This window comes from Polyodon spathula, chromosome 51 (assembly GCF_017654505.1).
Source record: "Polyodon spathula isolate WHYD16114869_AA chromosome 51, ASM1765450v1, whole genome shotgun sequence".
Lineage (NCBI taxonomy): Eukaryota > Metazoa > Chordata > Actinopteri > Acipenseriformes > Polyodontidae > Polyodon > Polyodon spathula.
This window is the reverse complement of record NC_054584.1, coordinates 1,600,286-1,617,591: the sequence shown is the minus strand read 5'-3', so window position 1 is coordinate 1,617,591 and position 17,306 is coordinate 1,600,286. Positions and strand designations below refer to the sequence as shown.

Genomic DNA, 17,306 nt, shown 5'->3' with positions numbered 1-17,306 from the left:
TATACGTGGTTCTGACAGCCCGCAAGCTTTTTTTTGTCTGAATTCAACATTTAACATTTCTGAGACATCAAGCACTTTATAGCAGCAAGGCAGCAACTAATAGTGCCCCCTAGAGGGGCTGCCTGGATTCACAGACAAACAGTTGTGTGTCATTAGTGTAGCAATGGAAGCTAACTCCATTTGTGTGCAAATAATGTTGCCTAATGGAACACATATAAAGAAAATAACAAGGGGCTAAAATAGAACCCAGAGGAACACCACTTCTGATAATACCGATTTATTCTCCCTAGTGGAGACTGGAATCTGCTGGAGACAGAGGACCTAACTCAAGATAGGACACCACCTGAGAGACCTACCAAGCTTCCAAGACGAGTCAATAAAACAGAATTGTCAACAATATCAAACGCAGCACTTAGATCAAGGAGAATTTAAACAGAGGGAAAGCCAGAGTCCACAGATAATCTAATACTTTAACAAGGGTTAGGGTTAGGGTTAGAGTTATGTGCAGCTCCGAATCCACACTGGAATTACCTTCTGTTGGTAGAAACATTACACTTTGTCTACAACAATCCACTCAAGAACCTTTTCTAAAAACGGCACATTGGAAATGAGCCTAAAGTTATTGAGGTCTTTAGGGTTGAAGTTTGGTTTTTTAAGTAATGGCTTTATTACCGCTACCTTGAGTGCTAAAAGGAACTATGCCAGAGGCAAGTGATTCATTTATAATTTAGTTTATGTGTGTATTGAGAACAAAAACTACTTCTGTTAATAATTTAGAAGGGATGGGATCGAGGGAGCATGCCGTGGGTCTCCTATGCAGAACTAGCTCTGTCAGGTCCTCTAAAGAAATCACTGAAGACTCCATCACAGCCTTGACCGGTCTAGATAAATTGTTTAGCAAGGTTCATCCATTATAGGAGTCTGTTGGATTTTATTTCTAATATTTATTTCTAATATCTATCTAAAAAGTAATCGCAGCCATGGGGAGAGCTAATGGTAATGGAATTAGTATTAGGGGGTGGTTTTGTTAGTTTATCTATTGAAGCTAAAAGAAGTTTTACTGTTTAGAAATTTCATCTCTCTCTCTCTCTCTATTTTAGAGATTAGAAAGGGAGAGGACATGAGATCCTACTCATTTAATTTTAAATAAGTTGCCACGACTTTTTAAATATATTATTCACTTAAAAATAACAGCTGTCAAAACAGACCAAATATATATTAATAAAGTCTTCTGACACACAAAGTGGAAGAAAAGTTCTATAAAAGTCGAGGCAAGACTCCAGTCAAGTATCATTCAACTGGGTAACACAAGCTGTTTGGTCCATTCTCTGAAGATCTGGTTGCTGTTTGGTCATATTCAGAAGCCTCTGCCTTCAAAGACAGCTCTTGTCTTTGCTTATATTACCCCTGCCTTCTCTGATCAAGAACCATCGAAGTGCTCTAAGTGACAACACTATTGAGGAGACCTAGGAAGAAATCATAGAAACTGAGAGCTTCCTTTAACCTAAAGTAGTACCAGATATATTTTTTTAATGAAAATAAAATGTGTGCAATAGAGTGCTTCTTTCACATCTTAGTCCTAAATGCAAAATGGGTAAGATTTACAGAATTGTTTTGTTAGCTACTAGTTTAGTAATGCTGATGCTCAGTTAGGTCATCTTCCCGTTCAGCTGGGGCAGCAGAGGGCGCTGTTTCTTGAAGGTCTGTCTTTGCCCTGTTCAAGGAGGCCAGGAAGTCATCCCCAGGTGGTGTTTCCTCCGGTGCAGCAGGTGGCTCCTCTCTGACTGGCTGCTCCGGGGCGTTTTCGCTGCCCTTCGTCTCCTCGGCTTGGCTGCCGCTGCTGTCCTCAGAGGAGTCGTCGCTCAGTTCTTGGCGGCTCATCTGAACTCTCTGCTTGCGCTTCTCCAGGAAGGCCTCGGGGTCGTCTTCGCTGGAGGGAGTGTGCTCAGACTCCGACTTGTCCTGGTAATTGAAGTCCAGGTCACTGGAGAGAGAAGCAGCAGGGTTACATCTGCACTGTCCACAGGGCTGCCACCTTTTCCACTGGCTAAACCCGGACATATTTCTCAGTCAACCTTGGTCTATCAAAACTGCAGTATTCTGCAATAGAGTTATACAATACCACCAGATCTCAGTACAAATCAACAATCATGCAGTATATACAGTATTGTGCTCTTGATATTTCTAGCAATCAAACTTGGTAATGATTTCTGGTCAGTTTTCAGTAGCCTAAAATTACAAGCACATGTAGATGAATGCAGAAATCGTCCTGCACGTACCTTACATGTTATTAATGCTGTGCTCATTTTGGCACAACACAGTCCTTGGTACAGTCTCTTAGCTTAACCATTTAGCTCAAGTTACAGGAACAAAAAATCTACAGATTCCAGTTGCTGACGTTTGTAGAACTTTTTTTTTTTTTTTTTTTTTATTCCCATACAAAGTTTTCATACTCCTCTGTAACAAATACAAAAGATTCCTGGCGCCCGGCCACAGATGTCAATTCCCGGACTGTCAGCCCTAACTGTGCAGCAGTCAAACTACATTCAGGCTTCAATAAAGTGCTGTGCAATGCATTCTTCATCAATGAAAATACTGTCCACACCCTAGCCAGCTCCTCTTCTGAACCAGCACGCTGGCCTTACAGCAGTTCCAGTGCACTTTTTCGATGGCAAGCCTTGAGGACTTTAGATTCATAGCTCTCAAGCATGCCTCTCAGTTCAGCTGGTACACCAGTGTGACCATGAACCTGCCCCCTGCAGCACCCGCATTGGGTTATAGGGAGCGGCTGCAGCCCACGTTTCATACCGGAATGAGTTTCATAGACTGGCTTCATGATGCTGATATGATGTAAGCAATGCCCCTTATTCTCAGTTTTAACAGATTTGTAATATTTGTTTTTTCTTTACAAAAGCTGTAGGTCGGGATTTAGTGATTTCCAGTCAGATATGTTCCATGCAAGCATGTGATAATGATTTACAGCAAGACAGGCCGTGACTTTACGACTGACACAGTACGTGGATTTATGTAAATAAAACCTTTAAGTGCAACGTTGCTGCATCCTGTGTTGCCCATGTCACAGAAATTCCCGAAAGTTTAGATTGTCCTTATTATTCACACATCATAGTTAAACAAACTAGGGAATTGCTTTTTTCAACATGGCAAAGGAAAGGTAAGGCATTGCTCACAGGGCTGTCTGTAACAGGAAGCCCTTCACCTGTTGGAGTCGCTGCTCTGGCTGCTGATGTTGCTGCTGGTGTCGCTCTCGCTCCTCTCCTCGCTCTTCTCGGAAGCTGTTCTCTTGCGCAGCTCCTTGGGCAGGCCCTGGCCCCCCTTGTCCACCTTCTTCCGCAGGGCCTCCTTGATCCGCCTTTTTAGCAGCTTCCTCAGCTCTCTCTTCTTCTCCAGCTCCATGTTCTTCATCGCCTTCATAGCTGATATCCACAGCTTTACCTTCTCCTCGTCACTCGAGTCCCTGCACACATTGGAATATCCCTTGTTATATACTGTATCAAATAGAACGATTGGAAAGACGAGTCCTGGGTTACAGAACTATCTTGGGTTATGTATTGTGGCAGGGAATAAAACCCCTGAACATAATTAGAGGGGGCAGGGCAAAGCCCTGCTTGTAAATGTATTGTAAATAATGCATTGTTTAGTTTATTGTGAGTGTATTTAAAGAATGGTTTTGTGTCATAGGTGTCATTTACACGGGGGGCACAAGGGACATGTCCCCCCTCACTTTTTCGTTATTTCAGATAGAATCATCTCTATGCATGCATCAGCAACAGAAACTTTTTGTTTGCAATGAAAAACGGCGCACAAGCGTGCTTTTCACCCGTAGCACCCGTCTTTGTGTTTCACTGTCAGCTGTCTGGTCTGGGAACATCATCAATACTCATATACCCTATCACAGGTACTGTATATACGACAAAGTGCCAGCAATCCCATCATTGCTAAAGCTGATTACACTTCAATCACATGACACAGTCTCACCTGTGAGTCTGTAGGATTACTACTAGGAGTTGTTCATGCAGCCATAAGGGTGGAAAATGATTTAATATCAAACTCCTGGCTCCTGATCATTTCAATAATATAACAGAGTATTTCTGAAACCCATTAGTGTGTGTTTCTGTCCATTCAGACGACCTTTCCCTTAGACGCTCTGTTCCAGCCAACTACTAGGCTGTAGCTTCTTAGCACTCAGTTAGGTTATGCTACAGTGTTCCTATAACAGGGTAACTCACAGCTCTTCCTCGTTGTCATCCTCAAAGGTCAAAGGGCTCATGCAGATGGTGCAGACGTTGTTCAGCTTCTTAAAGCACTGGGTGCAGTACAGACCTGGGCAAGGGGGGGGGGCACATAGACACACCGTCAGGGCAGGCTGGGACACTGGAGAAGATATTCACTTTCACTGCGATAACACAGCAAGGTACAGTTCTGAGAAACAAATGTCACAAAGGCTCCCATTCACAGCACAGCCTGCCCTGATACCACACCCAATGGCATCACAATATTATGTAGGGAACTGCAGCAATTGTATCGCTCTTATTGAAACGATTCGAATAGTGTGGTCTTTGCTATGGTTCATTTACCTGTGGTTCATAGCTGTTCTTCAGGTCTAGTTTTCTTGCCACAGATCTATGCAATGTAGGCTAGATCAGCCAAAGTATCTTTATATTAGTAAGCACCATCGCCAAGCTTATTCCCAGAAAAACAAAAGGAAACTTGATCCACTAGATGGCACTGGCTCTTACACTTTGGCTATGTAGCCAGATTACATAGATAATATAATAACAATATCTTTATTTTTATATAGCGTCTTTCATAGTGGAGCACCATCACAAAGCGCTTTACAGAGGCAGGCTGTGAACTGTGCATTATATGCAGAGTCACTTCCAATAGGACATTGATTTAGCATCTCATCCGCAGGACGGACAAGGAGGTTAAGTGACTTGCTCAGGGTCACACAGTGAGTGAGTCAGTGGCACTGGAGGGATCTGAACCAGTGACCTTCTGGTTACAAGCCCAAGACTTTAACCACTGGACTACACTGCCTCCTAGATCTATGGAAGACAATTAGAACTGCTTACCAAAATAAAGAAATCACAGTACTGGAGTGAGAAGCACTCAATGACTGAACACCAGAACAAGGGAAAGATATTGTTTATATTATACAATAGACCCTGACAGGGATGTGATTCAGCCATCTGAAATGTCTTTGTATCAGATAGTTTGTATCAAATGGACATGAGATCAGCTGTTTAATTATTTATATGTACCACTATATTATAAAAATCTATAGTATAGGGTGCTATGGAAGATACACACTGATTTCCACCCTCTCAAGTTCAGAGTGGCCAGGAACCCACTCGTGGAGTGGATATCAGCTCGTGTCACACAGCACCCTATACTACCATATTGTGGGTATGATATATGGAAGCAGGTCTGATCTATAGCACAATACCTTTGCATCCTGGAGTGATGCAGGTGATGAACGCAGACGTGTACTTGCCCTCTGCAACCTTCCCACAAGCCATGCAGTAACTCTGATACACTCCCATGAACTGAACCAGCCTGCCACAGCCCGGGAACCTGCAAAGAAACACACACACCAACACAGTATCATACTGCCCTATAACTAAACACACACACACTCACACACCAACACGGTATCATACTGCCCTATAACTAAACACACACACACATACAGTATCATACTGCCCTATAACTAAACACACACACACACACACACACACACACACACACACACACACACACACAGCATCACACTTCCCTATGACTAAGGCTGTATTTTTTCACTGTCATCACGGTTTCCTGTGAAATCTGCCCATTGTCATGTAAAATGCAGTTCAGTGTGAAAATTCCCACTTCTGAAAGAACAGTGTAGATACACTTATTTTTATCACTTAAAAATAAATACAGCAAACGTTTGATTGACACACCTCCTGTTACCCTGCATTCAGGAACCTGGCAGCTGGTTCAGTTTGCTTCCTGTAATGATTGAACACACACTGCATAGAGCTGCGCGATGTCTTTAAAATGTCTTCAATGGTAAAGACACCATCGAAGATCGGAAATATTTTTCCTAAAGATCGCTCTGCCCAGTACAAAAGAAGGACATTTCACTTGTCTGTTAATTTTACATTTATTCATGTTTTTTTTTATTTTGTTTGAGAATTCACTGACGGTGAAAATGAAATATCTATAAAAGGGGGACATAAACTAAATATTCTACAATTTAGCCTTCACGGTTTTCAGGTTACATTTAAATATGTAGGAACATTTGTGGCACAATAACGCTAGAGAAAATGATCCATTTTGATTGTGAGAACGCTTTTTCTGCTTTATGAATTATGTTTAATCGTGAAAGGTCTTGAAATACTTTTAGACTGAAATCTGTTAAAACATGTTAAACAGGGAAAAGCATACAGCCCAAGCTTCGTCCTATACACAAGCACTGTGGAAGCTAAGCAATCCCTCTTCGTGCGTATTTGAAGCTTTGGTTTGAACTCCTCTATTGGGATAATTAGCCCATCTTTGATGATTTCTTCTGTATCAGTGCGGCTCTCTTACTTTGCCCCCAGAACCATTAGCATGCTGGTGTGCCCCTCGTCCGCCGTGTTCTTCTTGATCGCTTGCATCAGAGCTGTGGGGAGAGAGGTGCGCTTGGACAGGATCTGATTGTACAGGAAGCAGATACGCTCCTAGAGGAGAAACAGAGGGCTCTTAGTCACATCCCTCACCACCACTGTGAATAGAAAACTGCACCAGGGTTAGGAAGCAAGTCACTAACAAATGTTTAATTATAACATGACAGTTGATTTAACTTACAGGTGGACAGACATACAGACAGACAGACACACCCTATACCCCCCAGAATCGGAGACGTTCTAAAGCATGCTCACGGCAAGTTTCGTGACAATTGGATAAGCTGTTCTCCAGATAGATGGAGAAACTGTGGAGTGTGGAGACAGTTTGGCAAACTGCTAGGAGCTGCTTGTCCAATTATGATAAAACTTCATTTTCCTGGAATGTTCCACTAATTATAACAAAAGGGGGGTACACCTATCTACGACAAGACACTCGAGTTGAAGGTGGCTGTTGAAGGTGGCTGATGTTGAAGCTGGATGTTGAAGGTGGTGGCTGTTGAAGGTGACGGCCGTTGAAGGTGGCTGCTGTTGAAGGTGGCTGTTGAAGGCGGCGTGTCTGTGGCGGTGCTTACCCGCTCTCTCGATGGGTAGTAACTGGCACACACAAACCTCCGCAGCCTGGTCACATAATTCCCAGCGACGACAATGAAAAAAGACATTCCGTACAGCCCCCCTAGAAAGAATAGAGAATCCCATCAACAGGGCACCGTACAGCCCCCCTAGAAAGAAGAGACTCCCTTCAACAGGGCTCCGCATAGCCCCCTGAAAAAGAGCAGAGACTCCCATCAACAGGGCTCTGTACAGCCCCCTGGAAAGAGCAGAGACTCCCATCAACAGGGCTCCGTACAGCCCCCTGCAAAAAGCAGAGACTCCCATCAACAGGGCTCCGCATAGCCCCCTGGAAAGAGCAGAGACTCCCATCAACAGGGCTCTGTACAGCCCCCTGGAAAGAGCAGAGACTCCCATCAACAGGGCTCTGTACAGCCCCCTGGAAAGAGCAGAGACTCCCATCAACAGGGCTCCGCCCCCTGGAAAGAGCAGAGACTCCCATCAACAGGGCTCTGTACAGCCCCCTGGAAAGAGCAGAGACTCCCATCAACAGGGCTCCGTACAGCCCCCTGGAAACAGCAGAGACTCCCATCAACAGGGCTCTGTACAGCCGTACAGACGTTTCGTTGCTCTTCTTGTATTCAGACTTGCGCGTCTAATATCACAGGCATGATGGGAACTCCGATTATAGCAGTGCAGAATAATAAGCAGCACAAGAAATATCTCGGTAAAGAATACAAGCAGAAATGATGATAAAATATGAGGAAATCGGAAAGTAAGCCCTATTTGTATGTTAAAATAAACACACTGTCCTGACTACAGGTTTTTGTTAGCTGTCCGGGTGTAGCTTCTAGAAGGTGATGCCATGAGATACCGCGGCTACAGATAAATACAGACTGAACTGCAAAACAAAATCACATATCTCACTATATCCAACAGCACACGCAGGAAGCACCATTGTATTTACAACTAATTAAACTGTCTAAAACGGTTTTATGTCAATCATATATGTTAGTCTACGTGTATTTTTTCCCCCAACAATGTAAAAACAGTCTGTGCTGTCTGCCGTTACATATGCACTGACAGTACTCCGTGAATTCAGTACAGTACCTATGATGAGGTAGCCCATGTAGTCTGCAGTGTAATCACTCTGTCCTGAGTATATGAGGCACAGTGAATTCAGTACAGTACCTATGATGAGGTAGCCCATGTAGTCTGGCTCGGTAGGGTTCATCCTACACTTCTTGCTCAGGACGCTGATGTTCGCTTGCTGCAGGATGTCGAAGGACGCTACAATGTCTTTGTAGATATCGGCTGCATATCCAGACCCGCTAATATCAACTGCAATCTGCACAGGGGCTGCAAACAACAAGACAGGAAGAGGACTGCAAACCCCAGGATCTATTACCCTGAGTGCTTGTAGATACCAAGAGCCTTTTCAACATTGCTTTATCAGGCTCGTAAAATACTGTAATGAATCACTCTGCTTTTACAAATACTGTAGCGAATCACTCTGCTTTTACAAAAGCTGCAATGAATCACTCTGTTTTTACAAAAGCTGCAATGAATCACTCTGCTTTTACAAATACTGCAGTGAATCACTCTGCTTTTACTGCCATGAAAAATAAATGTTGAAAAGCAGCAAGCCTATAGAGTCCATACAGCAAAATAATTCCACAATCCTTGCCTGTTGTGCACCTTCGTTCGTTTTATAGTGTCAGATGTGCAGCAACATGTTATAGCAAACACCATTATAAATGAAATACGTGTCTTAATGTGTGCATGTTTCAGATCTACAAAGTGAAGGTAATACAGATTAGCTACTGTGCATGTGAAGTATATTCTTAAATAAGGACAGTAAAAGAAGCACCCACTGCTGGAGAGGACAGGCTTACCCCGGGCTATTATCTCCCCCTGCAGGTAGTAGCGCACCATGTCGAAGATCCAGAATATAATGTAATCGATCACCACCACCAGAGAGCAGATCAGCATGTGACGAAACACATTGGTGATGTTCCAGATGTAGGTGCGCTTCTCCCTGCCTGTCATGTACAGAGAACCTGACACACAGAGAGAGAGAGAGAGAGAGAGACATAGAAAAACACACACAGACATACACATACCCATAGACACAGGCACATAGACAGACAGGGGAATATATATTACAGAAGATTCCTTTCTTCCTTCTAACCCCTACCTTCTCTCCCCTCTTCCTAAATCCTCCCCAAACTCCCTCTCTGTGCAATCGCCTTCCTCCTCTTCCCACTCGACTTTCTCCCCTACCCTCTCCTCACTCCCTCCAACCCTCTCTTCATGCTCAATTCCCATCTCTCCTCTCTCAACCTTCTGCCCTACCCTCTCCTCACTCCCTCCAACCCTCTCTTCATGCTCCATTCCCATCTCTCCTCTCTCAACCTTCTGCCCTACCCTCTCCTCACTCCCTCCAACCCTCTCTTCATGCTCAAGTCCCATCTCTCCTCTCTCAACCTTCTCCCCTACCCTCTCCTCACTCCCTCCAACCCTCTCTCCATGCTCCATTCCCATCTCTCCTCTCTCAACCTTCTCCCCTACCCTCTCCTCACTCCCTCCAACCCTCTCTTCATGCTCAAGTCCCATCTCTCCTCTCTCAACCTTCTCCCCTACCCTCTCCTCACTCCCTCCAACCCTCTCTTCATGCTCAATTCCCATCTCTCCTCTCTCAACCTTCTCCCCTACCCTCTCCTCACTCCCTCCAACCCTCTCTCCATGTTCCATTCCCAACTGTCCTCTCTCAACTTTCTCTCCCCTCTCTTTTCTCTCCACACTCCATCATCCTCTCTGCCATACACCCTTATAAACGCCTCCCACAGTAAAAGCACAGCAAAGTGTAATGAAACACAGTGAAAGCACGGTAAGTCATAGCTAAGCTTTGTAAAGCACAGAGAGGTATTAAAATATCCTTTTGTAAGGGTGTCCCGTCTCCCCTCCCCCTTGCTTACAGGGTCTGACGTATTTCAGAGCTTCGTCCTGGCTCAGTGGGAGCACGGTGTTCTTGTCATGCTGCGCTCTCATGATGTCCATCTCCACAAACTCATTGGTGATATAGTTATTGTCATAGTCATCCTGGAACAGGTACTTCTTCCTGTACAGCACAGCCCTGCAGACAGACACACACACACAGACATACAGACACACACACACACACACACAGACACGTACACAGAGACACACACACACACACACACAGACACGCACACAGAGACACACACAGAGAGTAATAATTGTAATAATTACAGTAATAACTACACTTATTTCCTGTATGAAAATGTTATCGAAGGCTCCTTTGAGATATTTCAATGCTACACAGCCGGTCTACTTCCTAAAGTTAACAATTAACATTGAAAACAAGTCGGTCGCAGGAGAAGCAGCGATCGGTACTCGAGTCACTGCGTCTCGCTTCTGGGAGTTCTTTTAAAGAAAATAAACAGCCAACATTTTTTTTTTCCTGGAGAACTATATATATTTAAAACAATGTGTTTCAAAACCATTCTGAACTGTTTTTTCCTACAAGGACTCCCAGAACCAACTCACGTGTGTGATGCGTTCCTTCAAGAGAGCAAGTTTCATTGATGACAAATGCAATAGCCATCAAAAATTTGACATGATGTGTGCCTCTTTCAAATCGAAGAGGTGAGACCCCGGAGATGATGGGACTCAGGCGAGACTGATGGGATTACAGTGCTCCTGTGTGCAGTGATCCAGGCGCAGAGTACCACTGACTCACTGCAGGTACATGTAGAACACCAGGAAGAGCGTGGCGTAGCCGAAGAGACCGATGAACTCCTGAAACTTGTCCAGCTCCACAGACACCTCCTCCATGATGTCTGCGGCCACCTGGAAGATGGACTTGCTCTTGTTGAAGTGCATGGAGAAGCTGGAGCTGCTGGAGATGTTGAACTCAAACTCATCCTTCATCTTCTCGAAGGCTGCCATCACAGCTGAGCAGAGGAAACAGCACAGAGGTGTTCACAATGGTGCCAGGCTAACTCTACCACCTGTGCTCTACTTTATAATGTAAATCGAGGTGAAGAAACACGACTGTAATGGGGCACAGTAACAAACAGAAATAGTGTATGTCACAGAGCGAGAGATAATATACAGGGACAGAGGGGGGGCTACTGTTTAATACGCAGGAGGGAGGAGGGATATTGTCCAGTATTCATAGGAGGCTGTGTGGTCCAGTGGTTAAAGAAACAGGCTTGTAACCAGGAGGTTCAAATCCCAGCTCAGCCACTGACTCGCTGTGTGACCCTGAGCAAGTCACTTCACCTCCTTGTGCTGCGTCTTTGGGGTGAGATGTTGTTGTAAGTGACTCTGCAGCTGATGCATAGTTCACAAAACCTAGTCTCGTATCTTGTAAAGAGCTTTGTGATGGTGGTTCACTATGAAAGGCGCTATATAAAAATAAAGATCATTATTATCTTGTTTATTCCACGATTATATTGATATTTCCTACAAATAAGAATATACTGTAGCTACCCAAACTCATTTGAAGGTACTGCATGGCAATCTGTTGCTTTTTACAAGGCAGTGTGGAGCTTGTCCCTTCACACAGGTGAGCTGAGTGTAGTGAAGAGCATTCTTCACACAGGTGAGCTGAGTGTACAGAAGAGCATTCTTCACACACAGGGTTTTAGGAAGTCTGAATTTTGAAATTCCTCTATTAAACCCTCAAGTCACAATTTTGTTCAAAGTTTACTTCTTGTGTATTTTGTGAATATCAGGGTTCAAAGTTGTGGCAGGGCAATTTTCTCTACCCCAGATAAACAGTTATTTCTAAATAAAAATCTACTTTTAGCTTGTTTGGAGAATCCTAACAGCCAGGACTGAACAGCCTCCTCATCAAATATGACAGAGTGACGTTTCAGCTCTGCTAGTCTCACTCTGTCTACAGAGAGAGGGGGGAGGCTGGCGGAGTTGAAAAGTTACAGTGAAGGCTGTTTAAAGCAGATTGTTCTCCTTGCTAAGCTCTGATAAGAAGCATCTCTTTAACAATGCAGCTGGATGCAGTCCCTGGTAATATCAGAGGGGGTGACCCTGCCCTGAAGCATCCCTTTAAACTATGCAGCTGGATGCAGTCTCTGGAAATATCTGAGTGCTGATCCCCTGCCCTGTTCTGGAAGCCAGGCCCCGCCTACTCACGGTTCGAAGTCTTCTCCCTGATTCGCCCCATGATGTAGGTAGGAATGATACAGAACAGCTGGATGACTGCAAGCAAAGGAAACAAGAGGGATACTCTTACAAAAGATACATCTTATATTGACAACTTCAAGTGTGTGTGTGATATCGAAATGATCTTAACTAACATTCTTCTGGAATATCAGTTCCAGCCGTCACATCCTGGGGACAAGTTTAAAACACCCGGGTCCTTGTTAGAGCTCTCAGAACCATGTCTAATATGCTGGCACACCAGAGTGCCACCACTAACCTGTCCTCCTGCAACACTCCACCCCCTAGTGGAGGTAAGAAATATAGCAACGTGAAGTACATGTAGTGTAACCATTAACTGCTCCTCCAGTGGATTAAAGAACTACATTAGTAATACCATGTAGAACAAATGTGGTAAATCTTACTAGCAGAACAGTGTTGCAGGGGGACAGGTTAATGGTTGTACTAGACACTGGAGAGGGATTCCTTTTTAAATGACTCAAAGAGGTCGTTCATTGTCATTGATTGGTGCTCATCTGTAAAGAGGAGGGCGAATGGGGCGAAGGCAGCTTTTCTTCTTGTGAAATGAACACACATTTAACAGGTTTTTTCCGGCTTCGTTTAATGCTGACAAAAAAAACACGTCAAATGGAATTGCTTGGGAAATGCGAGGGTCTGCGCAGCCCTGCTCTCCGCGCTGTTTGAAATGGCAACGATTAGAGCAGGCACGCTGGAGGGGGTCGAGAACCCCCCCCCCCGTCGTGCGCGCTGAGAGATAAGCGACGCTCTTACTGTAGGCCAGTCCGCACAGTGGTTTGAAGACGTCCACGATGTAGCAGAGGAATCCGAAGAAGGACATGACGTCCAAGCAGTCCGCGCGGGCATCGTCGAATATCTTGATGCACTTCCTGTACGGGGAGCCCAGCTGGTCATTGCAGATCTCTCCGATATTCACGAGGAAGTGCAAGACATTCCTTAAGATACGAGCTGCGGGGAAACAAATACCGAGTCCACCAATCACAGCTCAGCACAAAATGGCTTTTAGTGTATCAGAGAATCCAGTGCATCTCTTCCTCACCTGCTTGCAGTACACAGTATCGTTCTGGGGCTGCAGGCATAGCTCTTCTCATGCTGCGTGGTTTTGCAGTGGAAGACAGCATGTCAGTAGTTGTGGTTAAACACAGCTCTTGTTTTCTGAGCTTTATTCTCTGGTTATCTGATGTGCTTCCTAGGTCAGGCCAGGCTGGCTGGTTGATGACAGTAAAAGAAACCAGTGAAAGGGTGGGGACAACTTCACCCTCAAGGTGACCTAGGAAGTGCAACAGTAACTGAAAGCATGGCTTGCAAACTGAGATTTCTTTAGCCAAGTGAAGTACCAGATGTTATGTTTTAATTGTGAATGTGTTTTGAGACCTATGTAACAAGTGCAGGACGTGTCAGATTTCTGGAATGATTTTGTTAACTGCAATCACTTTAAGGGTGTTAATAATGGAATATGCAGTTCATTACAGGAGCTCTGTGCGTTGTGTGTTTTCTTTGAGTTTAGCAGACCACTCCCTCACCGACATGCTTCACTGATGACATCAGACTCTTGAGAAACCTCCGGACCTTGTCTGCCACGACTTTAGCATTCTTAGAGATGTTCTTGATCTTATTAAGGACAGCTGGAACAAAACAAAAAGAACAGAGGCACGGAGCCCATATAGCACAGCTCTGTGCAATCCACACCAGTATGACACAGAAGCACAGAGCCCATACAGCACAGCTCTGATGCAGTCCACACCAGTACAATACAGGCCGTTCTGAAATAGGCAGCACAGCAGCATGTAATGACCCTTCAGTCATACAAATAATCCAGAACCTCGTTCTCATTCCTTATAGTTCTCCTTGAACGAGAATGATTTGACTCACGGGCCAGGGGGGTGGTGACTTTCTCTACCAGCTCCTTGGTCTGATTGAGGGCCAGCTCCACTCCACAGGACACAGCCTCGGCCGCCCGCTCAAAGTTATCCAGGATGTTCATCGTGGGGCCCTGGATCGCCAGCGTGAAGGCCATGAAGAGCAGTATGTTCTTCCCTTCCTCTGCCAGGGAGACAGATCAACAAGACAGGCACGCTGCAATAAGGGACAGCCCTGGAAGTTACAAAGCACAGCAGAGTGGGATAAAGCACAGTGAAAGCATGGGAAAGCATGGCCAAGCTCTGTAAAGCACAGTGAATGCATGGTAAAGCATAGGTAAGCACTGTAAAGCAGAGAGAGGTCTGGTAAAGCATAGGGAAGCATTGTAAAGCAGAGAGAGGTATGGTAAAGCATAGGGAAGCATTGTAAAGCACAGAGAGGTCTGGTAAAGCATAGGCAAGCATTGTTAAACAGAGGTATTGTAAAGCATAGCGAAGAATTGTAAAGCACAGAGAGGTATGGTAAAGCATAGGGAAGCATTGTAAAGCACAGAGAGGTCTGGTAAAACATAGGGAAGCATTGTAAAGCACAGAGAGGTCTGGTAAAACATAGGGAAGCATTGTAAAGCAGAGAGGTGTGGTAAAGCATATTAAAAAGAAACCATGATAAAGTAACCCTTATAAAAGTTGCCCACAGTAAAAGCACAGCAAAGCTTAATAAAGCACAGTGAAAGCATAGGTAAAGCATAATTAAAAAAAAGAAAAACATGACAAACCTATGCATAGTATAATTTATAGGAAAAGCACGTATCACCTTATCCTATATGCACCTGGAAAAAGATATACTGACACAAAGAAGTGCCTGCATATATACTCTGCCCCTAGGGGATGTAAAAATACTACACAGAACCAGGAGTCTCTTTGTCTTCAAAGGAGCCGCTCTTCAGTTCTAGATGCATGTAACACAGGCTAGATCAGCCAAAGTGTCCGTATAGAAGAGCCAGCACCACCTAGTGGTGATCTGCTATTTTGAATCAGAGTTGCTATTGTGTGCCGGCAGGACGAAGCTGAGGTGCTGGCGCTTACTCAAGACACTTGGCTGATCTAGCCTCGGTCACAGACGTCAACAAGGCATTTTTTGTGCTGGTTTCTATCCAGCACAGGTTCACAGCAACCTGCAATTAAACAGACTCTTCTGAGTGAATCTAATCCAGGCACTCAGCGGCCATACTAACTGGAGCAGATCATGGGCAGCATGAGGAACACGTTGGAGCGGATGCGGACGGACAAGCCCATGCCGAAGGAGCAGAAGGTGGCGATGGTGACGGTGGAAAGGAGGCAGTACCACATGCCGTAGCTGTGGACGAAGAGCACCATCCCCGCGTAGCAAGACGACAGCGCCAGCCCGAAGAAAAAACCGCCCAGGCTGCGCACTGCCTCCTTCAGCGGCGCCGGGCGGCGGACCTGGGGCTGGCGTTTCCGACGCTTTCTCCGGGCTCCCGCGGCGGCTCCTCTCTCCAGATCGGCCGGGCTCTTGCAGGAATCGAACTGCAGGCAGCAGCAGCACAGCGTCTTGATACAGGCCTCCTGGCTCAGTTTATCCTTCAAATTGTCGCCCATCGCCTTGCTGAGGGAGAGAAAGGGCTGTTAAAATGAAAACCCTGGCCAGTGTAGCACAGCCTCCTTGTCAAATACACAGATGCAGGTCTACTGCTTGAGTGCAACATGTAGGCTAAAACGAGCAAGTCCTGGGAAAAAACTGCCACAGTTTTCAGCCTTAACATTTTCCCAGTGTTATGCCAACTCCTAGTTTATTAAAACTACCAAAGTGTCGCATTTCAATGGCTTTGTGTAGAAATGCAATAATGAAAAAGTAATCGAGAGACCCAGTTTGGGCACCCTGCCTGGAGTGCAGGATGCGCCCTATAGCTTGGAGATCGCCGGTTTGAACCCAAGCTGTGCCGCTGCCGACCGTAGACAGGAGCTCCCAGGGGGCGGGGTAGAATTGGCCAAGCGCTGCCCGGACGGGGTAGGGGTTAAGTCAGCTGGGGAGTCCTTGTCTCACCGCACATCAGCGACCCCCTGTGGCTGGCCGGGCGCCCGCAGGCCGCGCTGTAAAGCAATTCAGAACTGCGTGGTCCTGCGGAGGATGCGAGTGCTCGTCTTCATCTCTCCCGAGTTAGTTCAGGGGTGGCAGCGGTGAGCCAGGTTGAATAATAACTGGACATTTTAAAATTCGAAATATTATTAAAAAATAACTGTTGTTTTTTTTTTTTTTTTTTTAATAGTTTCCTGGGCAGTAGTGTGTATGGAAGGCTAAACTTTTGAAATATGTAGTAAAGAAATACAAATGAATTATACAGTGACATGAAGCTTAGTTGAGGACGAAAATCTACAAAAAGATCTACTATATATATATATATATATAATTTTAGTGTCATTTTTGCGTCCTCTCAGCACATGATTACACACACATTACTAAACGAGAGTGTTCTGCTCCACTGCAGTATAGTAAACATAAATAATGCAACCAATTAAAACATCAAATCAATAAGGTTATACAAGATATCACACAGCGTTAGTTTATTATTACAATTGTGCGACACTATTTGGCACAGCGCCTGTTAGAAACAGTAACATTGTTAAATGAATATACAAAGCAGGCACACAAACTACAACAAATATACAAGCATTTAGGACGTTTCAGACTTTAGAGTCCTTCATCATGCCACCGTTTGGCCACCAGATGTCGCTTCAGTAATGCAAAGATGCACACCGAACTGTAAACGATGCACTATCCCTTGAAAACCAGAAAAGACCAATTTTGACAGCCCTCTGAGCGCCCGTACAAACGGGGTTTCACTCAGAAACACTTAATACTTGTCCTATAAACTAAGCTATATCCTGTACCTTTTCTGTTTCTGCTGGGTATTGCAAGTCTACGAGCCTGAAATGAAACCGTATTGCATTTTTACGGTGAAATGCGATTTTTAAATAG

The 17,306-nt window shown here is 44.9% G+C and overlaps 1 protein-coding gene across 1 annotated transcript; it reads right to left on the bottom strand.

The window, feature by feature from the left end:
• Positions 1-1,529: 1,529 nt before the first annotated feature.
• Positions 1,530-16,267, bottom strand: dcst2 (DC-STAMP domain containing 2). The gene is made up of 15 exons (XM_041238974.1): positions 15,544-16,267; positions 14,322-14,492; positions 13,973-14,074; positions 13,203-13,397; positions 12,405-12,470; positions 10,987-11,200; positions 10,202-10,359; positions 9,119-9,283; positions 8,415-8,582; positions 7,247-7,347; positions 6,598-6,728; positions 5,468-5,595; positions 4,248-4,341; positions 3,218-3,475; positions 1,530-1,984 (listed from the first exon to the last, which is right to left on the bottom strand). Exons 1-15 carry the CDS (start codon positions 15,926-15,928, stop codon positions 1,630-1,632), a joined length of 2,691 nt encoding a protein of 896 aa, XP_041094908.1. The 5' UTR covers positions 15,929-16,267; the 3' UTR covers positions 1,530-1,629.
• Between the last annotated feature and the right edge of the window lie 1,039 nt (positions 16,268-17,306).